Source organism: Triturus cristatus, chromosome 3_1 (assembly GCF_964204655.1).
Source record: "Triturus cristatus chromosome 3_1, aTriCri1.1, whole genome shotgun sequence".
In the NCBI taxonomy this organism is placed as follows: Eukaryota; Metazoa; Chordata; class Amphibia; order Caudata; family Salamandridae; genus Triturus; species Triturus cristatus.
Window position 1 is genome coordinate 915,380,225 of NC_140583.1, and position 19,080 is coordinate 915,399,304.

A 19,080-nucleotide genomic window follows, 5' to 3' on the forward strand; every position below is an offset into this window, starting at 1 on the left:
TGAAATAAGAATAGAACCTATTTCTGAGTTAGTCATGAATTGGAAAGCGTGTTGAGTGAGAAAAATATAGTCAATACGAGAGTGGGATGCATGAACTGGAGAAAAGAGGGAGAATTCTAGTGTGTCAGGGTGGGATATTGTCCAGGAATCTATGAGGCCTCTGGAAGAAATAGTTTAAAAAATATATTTCTGATTCTTATTGGGAACATATCTGGTTTGTGATTTCCGGTCCAAGAAGGGATCCATGAGTTGGTTACAGTCACCGCCCATAATGAAATCATCAGTCGCATGTGAAGAAAGAAGGGTGGAGAAGTCATTCCAAAAGGTTAAATCAATGACATTAGGGGCATAAACATTACAAAAGGAAAGTTGTGTGTTATTAACAGTAGAATTTAAAAACAACCATCTATCAATAGTATCATGAAACTCATTTTGTACCTGAACAGTTAACGACTTATGAAACAAAATAATAACACAATTTTTGTTGTTCACTGCCGGGGAGCAGAAAGCTTCTCCTATCCATTGTTTACGCAGTGAAGACAGATCTTGCAAATTAAGGTGCGTTTCTTGCAACAATGCAACTTGACATTTCAATCTCGCTAAATGAGTAAAAATGCGTTGTTTTTTTAACAGGATTGCGAATACCTTTAACATTCCAAGATATAACGCGAAGACCACTCATCCCTGGAATTTGAATAAGAGTAGGCTGAAGAGTGAAGAGAAGTCAAAGAAGGGTAGGAGAAGAGAAAATAAGGGTAAAAAGAGGATGGAAAGATGAAGATAACAAAGAGGAGTAAAAAGAGAAGAAATTTAACTGTATGACCACCACAGGAACAGGCACCGGAGCAGGCTGAGAGAACAGTAGAGAACCATATGCTGAAATGGAAAAGAGGAAGATGTAGAAGGGGTAAATAAGAAACATGTTGCCAGAGAAGGGAAGGAAAAAGAGGTAAGAAAGGAGAGAGCAGTGAAAAGAAGAGAAGGAAAGAAAGAGAAAAAGGAGAAGAAAGGAAAGAGAAGAAAGGAGAAGAAGGAGGGGAGCAAAGTCCCCCAAAATAGGACATCAAAAAGAGGATGACAGAAAGCCAAATGGCTTTGGTCATAAAGAACAAATCACGAAAAAACATTAATGTGGGAGGGGGGCGGCAAAAAACAAGACAACCGCACGAAAAAGAGACACCGAATAAAGACAGGTCACCATACAATAGTAAATAACAGATTGAAAAAGGAGTCCGAAGACTGAAGGTAACCAAATGAGACAAAATGAAGGGAACTTACCAAACATTTAGGGGAAACAGCAGCAGAATGAATCGCGCATTACAGACATCAGGGCAACACGGATGGAAAATGTCTACAACGAAACTGCAGAGGGGAGGCCTAAGAGACCAGGGAAAGGATAAACAAAGAAGCAGTTATAGTTACAAACTACATACTAAAATAAAACTCAACAAAACAAAACAGGGAGTCATTACCTAAACAATTAGGGTTTGCTCAGTTCCATAAGTTCTCCCTTGTGAGTATGAATGAACTTCCGAAGGTCAGCAGGATCTTCAAAACTGAAAGTTCTGTCTTTATAGGTTACTTTGAAGAAGCAAGGATGGATTAAACCGTAGCGGGCGTTCATGGATCGCAACGCAGGTCTGAAGTCTAGAAATTCCTTCCGCCGGTTAGCAGTTGGCTTGGAGACATCTTGAGTGAAGAAAACTCTATGGCCAGACCAAAGCATCTGCTTATGTTGCTTAGCCACATTGAGAATCATCATGAGGTCAGAGTATAGGAGAAAATAGGCAATTATACCTCTAGGTTTGGATGCAGAAGATGCACTCTTTGGCCCCAGGCGATGAGCTCTTTGGATGTTGAAATCCGTGGATTTTGGGATGCCAACGATCTGAAGGACTTGGGTTTTCAAAAATTGAATCATATCCGACCCTTCAGAACCTTCCGGAATACCATATTTGCGAAGGTTGTTGCACCTGTTGTGATTTTCCAAATCCTCTGTGGTCTTTTTAAGTTGGCTGACTTCTTTAGTAAGGCTATCAACTCTGGCAACAACATCCTGAGCGTCACTAACATTTTGTTCTACATCTGTAAGTCTCATATCAAGGCCAGACCATTTGTCATCCAACCTCTGAAAAGTAGCGACAGTGTCAGTCATAAAAGGGCGAATAGGCGCAATTCCTCCATGATATCCTCCAGCGTGAGAGGAAGCGGCGACTTCGACACACAAGGTGGATCCTTCTTGGTACGTTTAACAGAAGATACAATTGGATCTTTACGACCTCCGGAAGAAGTCCCATGAGATTTATTTGGATGTGAGGAATCCATAGTGAAGATGTTACCACAGGAAAGTTACAGCCAAGAGCAGAATTGAAGGCGGGAGGAGAAACAATACTGGTATTAACGAGGAGGATGTGCTGAAATTTTTTGACGAACACCAGCAATCTATTTACCAAGGAAATAGCAAGTGGTCAGCCCAGTGCAGCGATAAAAAGCATTCAAATGTGGGTCACTGAAGGAGCATACTTAAAAGCACAGCAAGATATCAGTGTAAAAATAGCTGCAGTTAGGGAGTCAAATAATAAACCACTAGACCATACCTCCTGTGCAAACTGAGAATGCTGTGTCAGGAAAAGTGCACTCCCACCTCTCTCGTCCTTGTTTATTTACTTGTTTGTTGCCATTGCTTTTTAAGCAAAAATACTGATGTAAAATAAAGAGCAAAAACAGGGGTAATTTGAGGAACAAACCGCTACTCCAACATAGCGGGGGCCAAAGAAAAGAGCTTCCTCATAAACAAAGAGAAGTTGCAGTCAGTAAGGCACAAAAAACGACATTGCAGCCATAAAAGACGCTGCGTAGGAGAATAATCAAAATGCCGGCTGCAATAAGGCAAAAGCAGATTGAGTGGATAAAATCTCAAAAAGACCGTATTTCGGTCCGAAAACTTGCCAAGTTATGCCCGTCCATCTCCGACGAGAGAATCTGTCGTTGCCGTGCAGCAGCGCTGCCGGAAAGAGGTCCCTTCTTCTATGAGCATGACTCGACCGAGCGGAGCTCCTCAGGTGGCGGCCATCTTGCACCGCCGCGCGCTACCCATGCTGATCATTTTTAAAGGTAAAGAGTTTTCTTTTTACAGTGCAACAAAAAATACACCCATAATATTTGTCACATGTGGTTTCATGATGCAAGAACATTTTTAATGGCTTAAAATAGCCGGAGGACTACAAGACCCATAATCCCTTGTGAATGTGTTAAACCACGCAAAATTAATATTTTCAGTAGGTCCAGTATCTTACATGGCCTAGCTGTGCCATAACATCAAACCTTGCCAATTAGGCCAAAATATTGGGTTTATAATGCAAACATGGAATACTAATATTAGGAAAAATATATTCTATCTATCATCTCTTGCAGGGTAAAATACTCAAGTACATATTCAGACAATTCAGCATAGATAAGTCGATGTATCATGATCTATGACTATTGGGCCAATTATTCAAAATAGGGTAAAAATAAACAAAATAGACTTCAGCTTGTGCAAACATAATTAATCAGTAGCCCTACCACTCTCTCCTAATCTCACCCAAAAGAGAAAGGTCACACGAGTACTTAGTACAGCTCTCTCGTGCTGGTTAACTGTATGTACATGGCTAATCTCGGATCTTCAGTACACTCAGCCCAATCGTCTTGTAAAAAAAAATGTATTGTAAAAGTGCTCAATAGATTCAATTCACATAAAACTAACAGGCCAAAAGCAGTACAATGGAACCTGGCTTGGTTACTTGGGTTAGTCATCCTCTAACTCCCATGTCACTATTTTTCTACTCCCCTTCACCTCAGTTAAATTATGCATACAGTATAAACAAATGTCAAAGCTGTGTTTATTGTGGAGGCTCATCACTGTAAATCTTTATCTGTATTCATCCCCTGCAGGGTGATACAACTAGTTTTTAGGATGAATCGGGACTCCCGTCTATGTAATGCAGATAATCTGTTCCCACCTCTGGAATGTTTTGATATTGAATCAACACCAAAATATCTGACTTTCATCCACTCCCCCTTGTGTGCTTCCTGGAAATGTTTGGATGTTTGGCTGTGCTGTAGCTTTGGTCATTGTTGGTTATCACTCCCCAGTGTTCCAGGTTGCGTTTCTTGATGGGGACGGTTGTTGGGCCAATCTACCACTTCCCACAAGGACAGGTTATCACATAGACTACAAAGTCAGTCTTACGAGTTATCAATTGGGGGATCTGCATCTTTTTGTTCAGTCTGTGCAGGGTGACTTCATGAATGTTGCAGCTATATTTGTAAGCATTACATTGGACGAAATGACGAAAAACCCCTGCCCTGTCCCAGACAGTTACTGGTTTTTGGAGTAAGGTGACTTTGGGCTAGCATGTCTTTCAAGGACACATTTCTTTGGTGGAGTAAGGTGACTATGGACTAGCATGTCTTTCAAGGACACATTTCTTTGGTAAGTCATTGTGGGAGTACGGCCGATTTTTCTTTTAATATGTTGTGCTGTGTCAAGATGTCTCATCTATTTTTCTGAATATTTAGCATTTTACCTGCTTGGTTACTGAATTTTATTATGAACCAGATAGGTTCACTACCTGCTTGACCTTTAGTTAAGTTAGGGGGGGGGATAGAGCTTCCTCTCTCCTGACTTGCCTGTTTCAGTGCCTTGTGTGAGTAATCTCTTGCTATTTGTCTTTTAGTCATCTCTCTTTTTGGTTTCTGGTAACTCTGTTCAGAGCTGCACTTTCTTTTAGCTTGGAGATACTCACTGTAAGGGATACTCCATCTGAAACTAGTTGAGTGCAAATTAATGTGTATAAATTACCCGCTGTTTGTTTCCTGTACAATTCAATGTTTAAAACCCCATCAGTAATCGTGAGTCTGATGTTTAAAAAATCAATGGTATCTTGACTGTATTGTATGGTCAATTTCAAGTTAACGTTGTTACTATTCAGATTTTGTACCAAGAAATTACATTCAGTTTCATCACCTTCCCAGACAGAGAAAATATCATCTATATATCTGAAACAAACACTGATCTTCTCTGTCTGGTATGCTAGATCGATTCTCCCACCAGCCCATCACCAAATTGGCGTAGCTGGGGCCGAAACAGGTGCCCATTGCAGTGCCCTGAATCAGTTTGAACAACTCCTTTTCAAACATGAGCACATTTTCATGCAAGCATATCGCTATCATTTTTAAGTTCATATGTGTATGTTCAAGAATATTGATATTTCTAGCCCGCAAACAATATTTACATGCATTCAGGCCATCTGTGAATCTAATGCTTGTGCAGAGGCTCTATGTCTAAGCATACCATCAAACACTTACTCCCCCAATGCAGGTTCTGTATTTTTTTGTATGAAGTCTTTTGTGTCTCTTACATAAGAGTTTAGACCAGTCACAAAGGGGAACAAAAAGTGGTCAACATATATAGATGTGTTTTCAAAAAGACTGTTTTTCAATGATGCAATGGGGCATCACAAGGGATCTCTCAGGCTCTTATGCATTTTGGGAAGTAAGTAAAAGGTAGGGGTAGTTGGTGTATCATTTTTTAAGAAATGTAGCTGGTTATTGTACCAGCTCTGTAGAATATATATATATATATATACACAAAGTATGTAGATATGGAAATGAAATGAAATTAAGGTTTATAATGCGCACTAATACCCCAGGGTGTCTAGGCGCGGCCTTACTGCTGTACATGGCAAACCAGAAAGGGATGTTAGATAAGTGTGTTCGGGCTAGTTGTTGAACAGCCAAGTTTTTAGAAGTTTGCGGAATGCCAGAAGATTGCTTTCCTTCTTAAGTGTCAGAGGGAGAGAGTTCCACAAGCAAGCAGTGCCCGCCACAAAACTTCTCCCCCCCCCATGAGGCAGTTTTAGCCCTAGGGATTACCAGACTGGAAGAGGACATTGACCGAAGCTGCCTCTCTGGGATGTACCACCTGAAACTCTGTGTAAAGTAATCAGAGCTAAGCCTATGTAATGCTTTAAAGGCAATACAGAGGGACTTGAAATCGATTAGTCTTATTTCTGGTAACCAGTACAGAGATGGAAGAGCATGGGTCACTGATTGCTATTTCAGGATAGCACGTAGCAGGCGAGCTATCCCGGAGTAAGGAATAGTAAATCTATATTTCCTCTGTATACACTTACCTTTTGATATTTTGTCCATGATATTCTTGTATCATGATATTCATAGCCTTGATATTCAATAGTACAATCCCACAAGTGAATGGGTGCTTGATGAATACCCTTAAACAAGTAACTGAATAAAGGTTTTTCTGACTGATTACATCAGGAAAATAATTACACCAAGAAAGTAAAGCTTCTGGAAGGCCCTTTCATACAGCTATACTTCTAGAATCTGTGTTCCCTACCAAAAACGGGACTCTCAATTTATCTGTAATTTTTTTGGGTTTTTTTAGTCGCAGGCCATAACAATACACATTCACACAAAGCTTGACACCCCTGGGTTGGCTGTAATAGGTTCAACATATAAGCTACAAAGCTGAATGAGGCATCCCAGCAAGTTTCCGGCAGTTAATGTGGCTCTGCCAGTGGCTTTACTTTAAAACATGACCCAGAAGATTTGAATTACAAATTTGAATAACAGCTGAAACAATATGATTTATCCCATGTTTTTTTGTTTGTCTTTTACCTCAGATGATGATAAAGGCGAGCAAGACTATGGTTTGTTTGATTATCCAGCATGCTGAAGATTTCAAAATAAAAGTGTACAAAATAATGATCGATGGAATGCTTGGATTAATCTTAGCCACTGGTAATTACTCGGGTCGCATCCCAGTCCATCATTATTTTGCACACCATGCCACCTGGGTTTGGACCCAGATATCTGCATATCAGTTGTGCTGCAACTTACACCTGAGTTCTTCCCTCCCGCCAACCCTCTTGCAATGCTTCCCTCAGCCTCCCACATTTTCAGAACCCATACCTATAGCCCTGTCATCATACCACTCAACTCCAGCATCACCCACCTCTCTCAATTCCAAATAATCATAAAACACACTTGTTGTCCTGCCACTTAGTTCACCAAATTTTGCATTCCCGCCCCCTTCTCCAACCAAATTACAAAAACTGTTGTTGTGCCATTCTTGTCCACACCATCTTCTCTTTAGAGAATCCCTTCATCTCCTATGCCTCTACCAAATATACAAAATAATACAGGGCCATCATGCATAATACAAATGTATCTGTCATCTGCGACTTCCCTTCCTCTCCCTGCCCAAACATATGCCCGGCAGAGACGTGGTGCCACACTTGCAGGTTCTTTGAGAGCCCTGACAGCACAGCTTCATATTTGGTTGTCAGCCTGGGTCTGCAGAGCACATTTAGAATTTCTCAACTCCTGCTGCAAAGATTACGCTGTTTTCAGAACATTTGTTATGATGATATTCCTTGCATTATTGAGGTCGTTTTCTCTTTGCTGTCGGCTCTTATATTGTGCAAGTGACTTTTAAGCTTAGTAGTTTTGTGTTTTTCAGCTCACAGATGATCACTTATATGAATGAATGAACAAATAAATGAATGATTTTTTAAGTGTGCGCCTACTCCATGAAGAGTTCTGGCACTAGCCCTGCAAGGGACGCCCACATGCTGCCACACTAACGTGATGAGAAAAGGTGGGTTTTAAGCTCTTTTCTAAATCTTGGTTCATGAGAAAAGCCCGCTGCAAAAGCAGGAGCTGATTCCATTCATTACTAGCAAGAACCAAAAAAGAGTGCTCACCATTCCTGACAGAAAAAATCTTGGCACTATAACAAGCAAAGCCAAGGCAGATTGGAGAGTTCTAGAAGGATGATAATGTAATATCCTATTGCTCAAGTACAGTAGACCGTGCTTGTAATAGGCCAGATGAGTGAGTTTAAGAGCATTGAAAAGAATACTTTTCTTAATAGGGAGCTGGTGAAGATCACACAAATGATGAGAAATTGACTCTCTTGTGAGAATGCCCAAGATACGGTGGGCAGCAGCATACTATATATATATCAGACCCCTGATCAAGGCGTGTAAGATTCCGAAACGCGTAGGGTTTTTGTCGGCTTGGAACCTTGATATCCAATAAATCACCCCAAGCACCTATTGGACTGGCGTATCATTGCAGAAGGAGTGTGCTCATTGTGCAGAGTTTGCTGTGTGGCGAGTCAGCGTAATTAAGGTATCCTTGTACCTTAGCGCGCACCCTGGCTATCTGAGTCCCGGCAACTTCGAGGTTCGTGGATCAGTTATATATGTATATATATATATATATATATATATATATATATATATATATATATATATATGTATATATATATATATATATATATATGTATATATATATATATATATATATATATTACCTACTGGCGGTCGCCAGTAGGTAGTTATAGTTAGGACCCTGTTTCCATAGGAAATCCACAACATTCTATTTGGAATAACTTTGGCGCCGGTCGACGAATCCTCGCGAAATCTTCAAAATAGGTGGGGCGCTACGCTCCGCTCCTACCCTGAAAGTCTCGGGGGGATTCGTCAAGCGGGGGCTGAGATAAAAGGGGGGTCCCAAAACGCGTTTTTCCCATGCATTTTTCCATAGGACCTTTAGACACAGCTACAGCCCGAACGGCTGAACAGAGTTACTTGAAATTTGGCAGAGAGGTAGTCCTCAGGTCAAGGAAGTGCCTTTTGTAGGTCTGGTGTAAATCTGTTCAGTAGTTCCTGAGAAAATAGCATTTAAATCAATATATATATCTGAGCCAGCTTACGGTGCGCTTACGGTAAGCTTACCGTACGCGTACGGTGACGTGCGCGAGCGCGATTCTGATTGGCTGTTAGATCTTAGTAAACATTCGAATCGTTCGAAACCAGGAAGCGGCGGCCGCCATTTTCTCTCTCGCACTCTTAAGGGAGGAAGAATAATAAAGGCAAAAACATGTAATGGGACTGTTTAGACAGCTCCTAACCACCTAGCCATGATTAATGGGTCCCCAAATTTCCCCCAAGGCTCAAAAATTCATTTTTATTTTTTTATGAAAAATCGCCGATTACGCTTACCGTACGCGTACGGTTAACAAAAAAAAAAAAAAAAAAAATTAACCACACTCTCCCCACCCCGTGTCCAAATGTTGCCCGAAGGGCACCATTTGTGCATGGCATATCTTTTTTGTTGAAAATTTAAAAGCTTACCTTTCACAACGAAGCGCATAATATGTCCTCCATGTGCGCACGGTGCGCGAAGCGCATCGTGCGTACATGGCCCATCCACGGCACTAACTGCGTAAAGTGGGCGCGTGCTCACATTACTTGTGGCCGCGTGCTCACTGTGCGCGCACGGTGCGCAAAGCGCACCGTGCGCGCACGGAACGAACTGCGTTAAGTGGGCGCGCACGCCACGAATGGCATAAAGTAACTTAGCATTTAAAAAACCGTACAAATTCACTGAAAAAACCATAGGTTTCACACACGTTATAGTTAGGAATTAGCATTTAAAAAACCTTGCAAATTCACTGAAAAAACCATAGGTTTCACACATGTTATAGTTAGCTGGACATTTTACTGATAAAAAACCAATGAAATTCCCCCGTTATAGTTAGTGCAGGCAACTATAACTCACGCGACCGCAATCCTCTGCTGATGACATATGTGTCTTTATGAAAAAAAAATATTTGTAATATATGTATAGCTAAAATTTAATGGAAGAAGACATGGGCAAATAAGTGTCTAAATACAGTATTAGCATCAGCAGAGGATTGCGGTCGCGTGAGTTATAGTTGCCTGCACTAACTATAACGGGGGAATTTCATTGGTTTTTTATCAGTAAAATGTCCAGCTAACTATAACATGTGTGAAACCTATGGTTTTTTCAGTGAATATATATATATATATATATATTACCTACTGGCGGTCGCCAGTAGGTAGTTATAGTTAGGACCCCTTTTCCATAGGAAATCCGCAACATTCTATTTTGAATAACTTTGGCGCCGGTCGACGAATCCTCGCGAATTTCTCAAAATAGGTGGGGCGCTACGCTCCGCTCCTACCCTGAAAGTCTCGGGGGGATTCGTCAAGCGGGGGCTGAGATAAAAGGGGGGTCCCAAAACGCGTTTTTCCCATGCATTTTTCCATAGGACCTTTAGACAGGGCTACAGCCCGAACGGCTGAACAGAATTACTAGAAATTTGGCAGAGAGGTAGTCCTCAGGTCAAGGAAGTGCCTTTTGTAGGTTTGGTGTAAATCTGTTCAGTAGATTCTGAGAAAATAGCCTTTAAATCAATATATATATCTGAGCCAGCTTACGGTACGCTTACCGTAAGCTTACCGTTCGCGTACGGTGGCGTTCGCGAGCGCGATTCTGATTGGCTGTTACATCTAAGTAAACATTCGAATCGGTCGAAACCAGGAAGCGGCGGCCGCCATTTTCTCTCTCGCACTCTGAGGGGGGGCTGTAAATAAAGGCAAAAAACATATAAAGGGGCTGTTTAGACAGCGCCCATGCACATAGCCATGTTAGTTGAGTCCTCAAAGGCCAAAAACGGTAAATTTTTATTTTTTGAAAATTTCGCCGATTACGCTTACCGTACGCGTACGGTGCGCTTACGCTAAAAATTTTAATAAAAAAAAAACACTCTCTATGCATGGCATATTATTGTCATCACTTACAAATTAAATTTAACAGATTACCTATCACAAGGAAGCGCATAATATGTCCTCCATGTGCGCACGGTGCATAACGTGGGCACGCGGTGCACGTAGCGCACTGCGTGCCCACCTTGCGTGTACGGCACTAACTGCGTAAAGTGGACGCGCGGTGCGCGAAGCGCACCGCGTGCTCACCGTGCGCGCACGGTGCGCGAAGCGCACCGTGCGCGCACGGAACGAACTGCGTTAAGTGGGCGTGCACGCCACGAATGGCGTAAAGTAACTTAGCATTTAAAAAACCGTACAAATTCACTGAAAAAACCATAGGTTTCACACACGTTATAGTTAGGAATTAGCATTTAAAAAACCTTGCAAATTCACTGAAAAAACCATAGGTTTCAGACATGTTATAGTTAGCGGAAATTTTACTGATAAAAAACCAATGAAATTCCCCCGTTATAGTTAGTGCAGGCAACTATAACTCACGCGACCGCAATCTTCTGCTGATGACATATGTGTCTTTATGAAAAAAAAATATTTCTAATATATGTATAGCTAAAAATTTATGGAAGAAGACATGGGCAAATAAGTGTCTAAATACAGTATTAGCATCAGCAGAAGATTGCGGTCGCGTGAGTTATAGTTGCCTGCACTAACTATAACGGGGGAATTTCATTGGTTTTTTATCAGTAAAATTTCCGCTAACTATAACATGTCTGAAACCTATGGTTTTTTCAGTGAATATATATATATATATATATATATATATATATATATATATATCCACACAAAAAAGAGTTATCCCTTTGCATGAGCCACAAACACAGGTAGGTTGTTTGTTCGTGTTTTATTCTGGAAGATGCAACATGGAGGGTGAGCACCTCGCAACAGCTCAATTGCCGACGCGTTTCGTGAACAAAGTCACTTTTTCAAAGGCACGATGATTTGAACAAACACAGAGCATGTCGGGCACTTTCCTTTATACTCAAGGCACCCGCTCAGTGGCTGCTGGCAAAGCCTGCTGGTACCTGTAGTGCCTGACGTGTTCCTTCAGTGAGGTGCTGTGCGCTGCCACCGTAATATCAATAAAAACCCTAGTGGGTATGCAAAAATGTCACTGCAAACTAAGCTGCTCCATAAACCTTCCAGCACGACCTCCTGTCCCGCTGAACACCATGTGGCGTCTGTTACGGACCGCTGTTGTGCGGCGGGGCTCGATCCACGACTGGGTCAGCCATAATTAAATCCACACAAAAAAGAGTTTCCCCTTTGGATGAGCCACTAACATAGTTAGGTTGTTTCTTTGTGTTTTATTCTGGAAGCTGCAACATGGAGGGTGAGCACCTCGCAACAATTCAATTGCCGACGCGTTTCGTGAACAAAGTGACTTTTCCAAAAGCACGATAATTTGAACAAATGCAGAGCATGTCGGGCACTTTCCTTTATACTCAAGGCACCCGCCCAGAGGCTACTGGCAAAGCCTGCTGGTACCTGTAGTGCCTGACGTGTTCCTTCAGTGAGGTGCCATGCGCTGCCACCATAATATCAATAAAAACCCCAGTGGGTATGCGAAAATGTCACTGCAAACCAAGCTGCTCCATAAAACTTCCAGCACGACCTCCTGTCCTGCTGAACACCATGTGGCGTCTGTTACAGACCGCTGTTGTGCGGCGGGGCTTGATCCACGACTGGGTCAGCCATAATTAAATCCACACAAAAAAGGGTTACCCCTTTGGATGAGCCACAAACACAGGTAGGTTGCTTCTTCGTGTTTTATTCTGGAAGCTGCAACATCAAGGGTGTGCACCTCGCAACAGTTCAATTGCCGACGCGTTTCGGGAACAAAGTCACTTTTTCAAAGGCACGATGATTTGAACAAATGCAGAGCATGTCGGGCACTTTTCTTTATACTCAAGGCACCCGCCCAGTGGCTACTGGCAAAGCCTGCTGGTACCTGTCGTGCCTGACGTGTTTCTTCACTGAGGTCCTGTGCGCTGCCTCCATAATATCAATAAAATCCCTAGTGGGTATGCGAAAATGTCACTGCAAACCAAGCTGCTCCATAAAACTTCCAGCACGACCTCCTGTCCTGCTGAACACCATGTGGTGTTTGTTATGGACCGCTGATGTGCAGCGGGGCTCGATCCACGACTGGGTCAACCATAATTTAATACACACAAAAAAGAGTTACCCCTTTGGATGAGCCACAAACACAGGTAGGTTGTTTCTTCATGCTTCATTCTGGAAGCTGCAATATGGAGGGTGAGCACCTCGCAACAATTCAATTGCCGACGCGTTTCGTGAACAAAGTGACTTTTCCAAAAGCACGATAATTTGAACAAATGCAGAGCATGTCGGGCACTTTCCTTTATACTCAAGGCACCCGCCCAGAGGCTACTGGAAAAGCCTGCTGGTACCTGTAGTGCCTGACGTGTTCCTTCAGTGAGGTGCCATGCGCTGCCACCATAATATCAATAAAAACCCCAGTGGGTATGCGAAAATGTCACTGCAAACCAAGCTCCTCCATAAAACTTCCAGCACGACCTCCTGTCCTGCTGAACACCATGTGGCGTCTGTTACAGACCGCTGTTGTGCGGCGGGGCTTGATCCACGACTGGGTCAGCCATAATTAAATCCACACAAAAAAGGGTTACCCCTTTGGATGAGCCACAAACACAGGTAGGTTGCTTCTTCGTGTTTTATTCTGGAAGCTGCAACATCAAGGGTGTGCACCTCGCAACAGTTCAATTGCCGACGCGTTTCGGGAACAAAGTCACTTTTTCAAAGGCACGATGATTTGAACAAATGCAGAGCATGTCGGGCACTTTTCTTTATACTCAAGGCACCCGCCCAGTGGCTACTGGCAAAGCCTGCTGGTACCTGTCGTGCCTGACGTGTTTCTTCACTGAGGTGCTGTGCGCTGCCTCCATAATATCAATAAAATCCCTAGTGGGTATGCGAAAATGTCACTGCAAACCAAGCTGCTCCATAAAACTTCCAGCACGACCTCCTGTCCTGCTGAACACCATGTGGTGTTTGTTATGGACCGCTGATGTGCAGCGGGGCTCGATCCACGACTGGGTCAACCATAATTTAATACACACAAAAAAGAGTTACCCCTTTGGATGAGCCACAAACACAGGTAGGTTGTTTCTTCATGCTTCATTCTGGAAGCTGCAATATGGAGGGTGAGCACCTCGCAACAGTTCAATTGCCAACGCGTTTCGTGAACAAAGACACTTTTTCAAAGGCACGATGATTTGAACAAACGCAGAGCATGTCAGGCACTTTCCTTTATACTCAAGACACCCGCCCAGTGTCTACTGGCAAAGCCTGCTATTACCTGTAGTGCCTTACGTGTTCCTTCAGTGAGGTGCTGTGTGCTGCCACCATAATATCAATAAAAACCCCAGAGGGTATGTGAAAATGTCACTGCAAACCAAGCTGCTCCATAAAACTTCCAGCACGACCTCCATTCCTGCTGAACACCATGTGGCGTTTCTTACGGACCGCTGTTGTGCGGCGGGGCTCGATCCACGACTGGGTCAACCATAATTTAATCCACACAAAAAAGAGTTACCCCTTTGGATGAGCCACAAACACAGGTAGGTTGTTTCTTCGCAAGCAGTCTCCCTTTCCTTTCAAACCACACACAGCGTGTCTTTACAAGTTCAAAACTAGCCCAATTTGAAAATTTGGGTCACTTTTTTTAGCTCACTGATTCACTAATTGTGCCTAATTTTATTTTGGCGCCAAGGCTAGTTCGTCCCTGTCCTCGGGTACCCCTTCATAAGAGAATCGTTTCTAAATGTTTATAAATCTACCAGCAGTTCTTTCTCTTGAAGCGGATGATGCACTTTCAGAAACATTGACCTTTTCGTCATCTTCTCCGCGTTTCAGCTTTTTGTGGTGGCGCTGCCTTTTCCCACCTTACCCCTTTCCTTTTGCTTCTAAGGGCTATATGTATCAAGCAAAATTGCGATCGCAAACGCCTAAATTCACCGAATTTCGGCGTTTGCGATTGCAATTTTGCTAAGTGGTATGTATGAAGGCAAATCTGCGTGCAAAATAAGGAATCGCAAAATTTGCGATTCCTTATTTTGCAATTGCATTTAAGAATCGCAAATTTTGCGATTCCTTAAATGCAATGTAAGAAGCTCTAATTGAGAATCGCAAAATGAGAATGTCTTCCCATTCATTCCTATGGGCCTCTAGGCCCGTAGGAATGAATGGGGAGGTATTACTTAATTGTGAATAGCAATTTGCAATTCGCAATTAAGGAATATGTAGGATTCGCAAAATTATTTGCAAATCCTACATACATAGCATTTTGTGATTCTCAAATAGCGATTCTCTAAAAATTGCTATTTGAGAATCGCAAAACCAAAGTTTCATACATATCGCCGTACGAGCCGTGAGAGAGCACCACACAATTCGAAGGGCCTGAAAAGAAACATAGCTCTTAAATGCATCTCTTTAAACTTAATGTCTATTGCTTTCAGTAGCATTTGGCTTCCAGAGCTGGGATATCTCTACCGGTCACACTTAACAAGTCCCCAATCCAATTATTCATTCATTCATGCGTTTATTCATTTATTCAATCCAGCCATCCATTGTATTATAGTACTGGTTATTACAACAACTTATTAGAGCCTGACTGTGTATAATAAATACGGTAAATAGACATAATATCGAAAAAAAAATATCGAGTGGACAGAATATCGAGTTTTAAATATAGAATGGACAGAATATCGAATTGCCAAAATATAGTGGTGAAGAATATCGAAAAACAGGTAAGAAATATCGATTGCAATAATATAGAAGTAAGTAATAACGACAGTCATAATATAGTTGTTAAAAATATCGAATTTTTTATAGTGTTTTAAGTGTTAGTATATGTGTTAAAAGTATGTATTAATATTGTAATGTATGTTAGTATATTTTTAAAGTAATGAATTTTATGTTATTTTATTTTTGTGTAATTTAATTCCGTGGCGGGTTGTGGGTTTATAGGGGAGTAGGGTGGGAAGTAATTTAATTATAGTACATTAAATAATAATTTATAGGAATTATTAATTATTTTTAATTTAATTTTGCGTTTTACTTCTGTAGCGGGTTGTGGGTTTATAGGGGAATAGGGTGGGAAGTAATTTAATTGTTATTAGTTAATTATTAATTGGTATTGAAAATTAATTGGTTGTTGATTAATTATTAATTGGTAAATAATTTGTATTAATTGGTTATTAATTTGTATTAATTGTTTAATTGATAATTATGTTAATTGTATTCATTTAATATTTGTAGCGGGTAGTGTGTTTATAGGGGAATATGGTGGGAAGTGATATAATTGTAAAAAATTAATTATTTAAATAATTTGTGTATATCGTTAATCAATATATTATTAATTAATGATTAATTGGTATTATTAGCATTTATTAATGTTTGTTATTGAAAAACAATTGGTTGTTAATTAATTATTAATAGGTAATTAATTAAACAAAAATATATTGGTATTTATAAATAATCAATTATTAAATTTTGTGTGATTGGTAATTAATTGTAATACTTGTTTTGGTATTAATAATTAATTAATTTTTAACAAAATATTAATTTATTATTTTCCCTACTTTTGCACTTACTTGAGTGGGAATAGTAATTTTTACCCCTACGCTATCCAATGCTTTTCCTAATATTGCACTCTCTGGAGTGGGAATAGTAATTTTTACCCTACCGCTATCCAACGCTTTCCCTACTGTTGCACTCTCTGGAGTGGGAATAGTAATTTTTACCCTACCGCTATCCAACGCTTTCCCTACTGTTGCACTCTCTGGAGTGGGAATAGTAATTTTTATCCCTACGCTATCCAATGCTTTCCCTACTGTTGCACTCTCTGGAGTGGGAATAGTAATTTTTACCCCTACGCTATCCAACGCTTTCCCTACTGTTGCACTCTCTGGAGTGGAAATAGTAATTTTTATCCCTACGCTATCCAATGCTTTCCCTACTGTTGCACTCTCTGGAGTGGGAATAGTAATTTTTACCCCTACGCTATCCAACGCTTTCCCTACTGTTGCACTCACTGGAGTGGGAATAGTAAATTTTACCCTCCCACTATCCAACGCTTTCCCTACTGTTGCACTCTCTGGAGTGGGAATAGTAATTTGTATCCCTACGCTATCCAACGCTTTCCCTACTGTTGCACTCTTTGGAGTGGGAATAGTAATTTTTACCCCTACGCCATTAGACGTTTTCTCTACTGTTGTAATCACTGGAGTGGGAATAGTAAATTTTGAACTCCCGCTATCCAACGCTTTCCCTACTGTTGCACTCTCTGGAGTGGGAATAGTAATTTTTATCCCTACGCTATCCAACGCTTTCCCTACTGTTGCACTCACTGGAGTGGGAATAGTAAATTTTACTCTCCCGCTATCCAACACTTTCCCTACTGTTGCACTCTCTGGAGTGGGAATAGTCATTTTTACCCCTACGCTATCCAATACTTTCCCTATTATTGCACTCTCTGGAGTGGGAATAGTAATTTTTTCCCTCCCGCTATCCAACGCTTTCCGTACTGTTGCATTCTCTGGAGTGGGAATAGTAATTTTTACCCTCCCGCTATCCAACGCTTTCCCTACTGTTGCATTCTCTGGAGTGGGAATAGTACATTTTTACCCTACCACTATCCAACGCTTTCCCTACTGTTGCACTCACTGGAGTGCGAATAGTAAATTTGACACTCCCGCTATCCAACGCTTTCCCTACTGTTGCACTCTCTGGAGTGGGAATAGTAATTTTTACCCCTACGCTATCCAACGCTTTCCCTACTGTTGCACTCACTGGAGTGGGAATAGTAAATTTTACCCTCCCGCTATCCAACGCTTTCCCTACTGTTGCACTCTCTGGAGTGGGAATAGTAATTTTTACCCTTCCGCTATCCAACGCTTTCCCTACTATTGCACTTACTGGAGTGGTAATAGTAAATTTTACCCGCCCGCTATCCTACGCAGAAAATATTGAATATTTTTAATAAATGTTACGTTAATATATATGTATTAATTAATTTTTTTACTTACATTAATTATTTAATAATTTTAATGTTATTTAAGTATTTTTAAGTATGTGTCAGTTAATTATATGTATTATTTCATTAATTTTACATTACTTTTAAAACATTTAAAAAATTCGATATTTTGACTAACTATATTATTTACAACGATATTTTGGATTCTATATTTTTGTACTTTCCTGTTTGGAGATAGGGAGTCGATATTTTGGTATTCTATATTTTGGCATCGATATTTTTGTAAGTCTATATTTTTGTAGTCGATATTATGTCAGTGATCCAATAAATACGTTTACATCGCACACATTTACATTAAAAAGAGAAGTGTAGATTCTTAGAGCAACTGGGCATCTAATGGCTTGTGTCCGTGTTTCCGCCGGAAAGGATGGTTCACTAAAACACCTATGCCTCTGTTAGGGGCGTGCGCTTGAAACCAGTGGCGCATCCAAAATTGATACTATGAAGGCTGCACCTGCATGCCCATATGTGCAACCAAGTGCCACCAAAAAGCGATACCCGAGTCCTCCTCACCATGGTTTGCTGTTTGTGGATTTAGTAAATACATTTGTTTTTTCTCAAACTGGCAGATTAAAGAGATGATGCTGCCACCCAAATCACACATTAATTGTCTTCACATTTTCTTTCTTGACAGAAATTTACACTCTCAGAGGAAATAGCTTTGGTGCACCTTGTGTTTTTCCATTTAAATTCAACAATACATGGTACCCTGAATGCACCAAAGAAGGAAGAGATGGTGGGTTGCTTTGGTGTTCTACGTCAGCATACTATGACAGAGATACGCGGTGGGGCTTCTGTCCGAGAGATGGTGAGTATATCAATGTGGTACATGAATACATAGAAAGTAAAGAACACAAAAAAAACAGGGCTACCATCCGAAGCAGGCCAGGTTCTAGAGGGAGGGCCTGGTGGGCCTGGCCCACCCAAACATGAGCCTTGGCCCTCGCAGTGAGGGCGCTTAATTTAAAACGTTACTACCCCTAACGTTTTCCTTCCTGTTCTGGAAGTTGAGTGATTTGGCAGGGGCTCTTTCTTACAGCCTTCCCCAATCACCCAACTTCTTTTAGAAAGGTGGGCTGTGTCTTGTAGGAACAATAGGGGCATGGCGTGCACGAACAATAGGGGCATGGCGAAGGGGACAAATTCTTTATTTGGCACCGAGTAACGTTTGCCTACCATCCTGCTGTGTGGATATTTCCTTTTCTGTTCAGCGCTGGAGAAAAAAAGTTTGTTTATTCCTATTCACCTTTCCTGACCCCTGCAGCTGCATATCAGATCAGGCTGTGACACAAAGTTTGACTAACAGAGTAGGTAAGATAAAGTGTTACTGTTTGCTTTTAT

At 41.2% G+C, this 19,080-nt stretch overlaps 1 protein-coding gene across 1 annotated transcript in view; it reads left to right on the top strand.

Annotated features, from left to right (window-relative positions):
* PLA2R1 (phospholipase A2 receptor 1) overlaps positions 1-19,080 on the top strand; it is a 946,386-nt gene that overhangs the window by 171,359 nt on the left and 755,947 nt on the right. Inside the window, exon 3 of the mRNA XM_085645464.1 lies at positions 18,374-18,547. Coding sequence (XP_085501590.1) covers positions 18,374-18,547 — 174 coding nt within the window. The remainder of the gene's footprint in view (positions 1-18,373; positions 18,548-19,080) is intronic.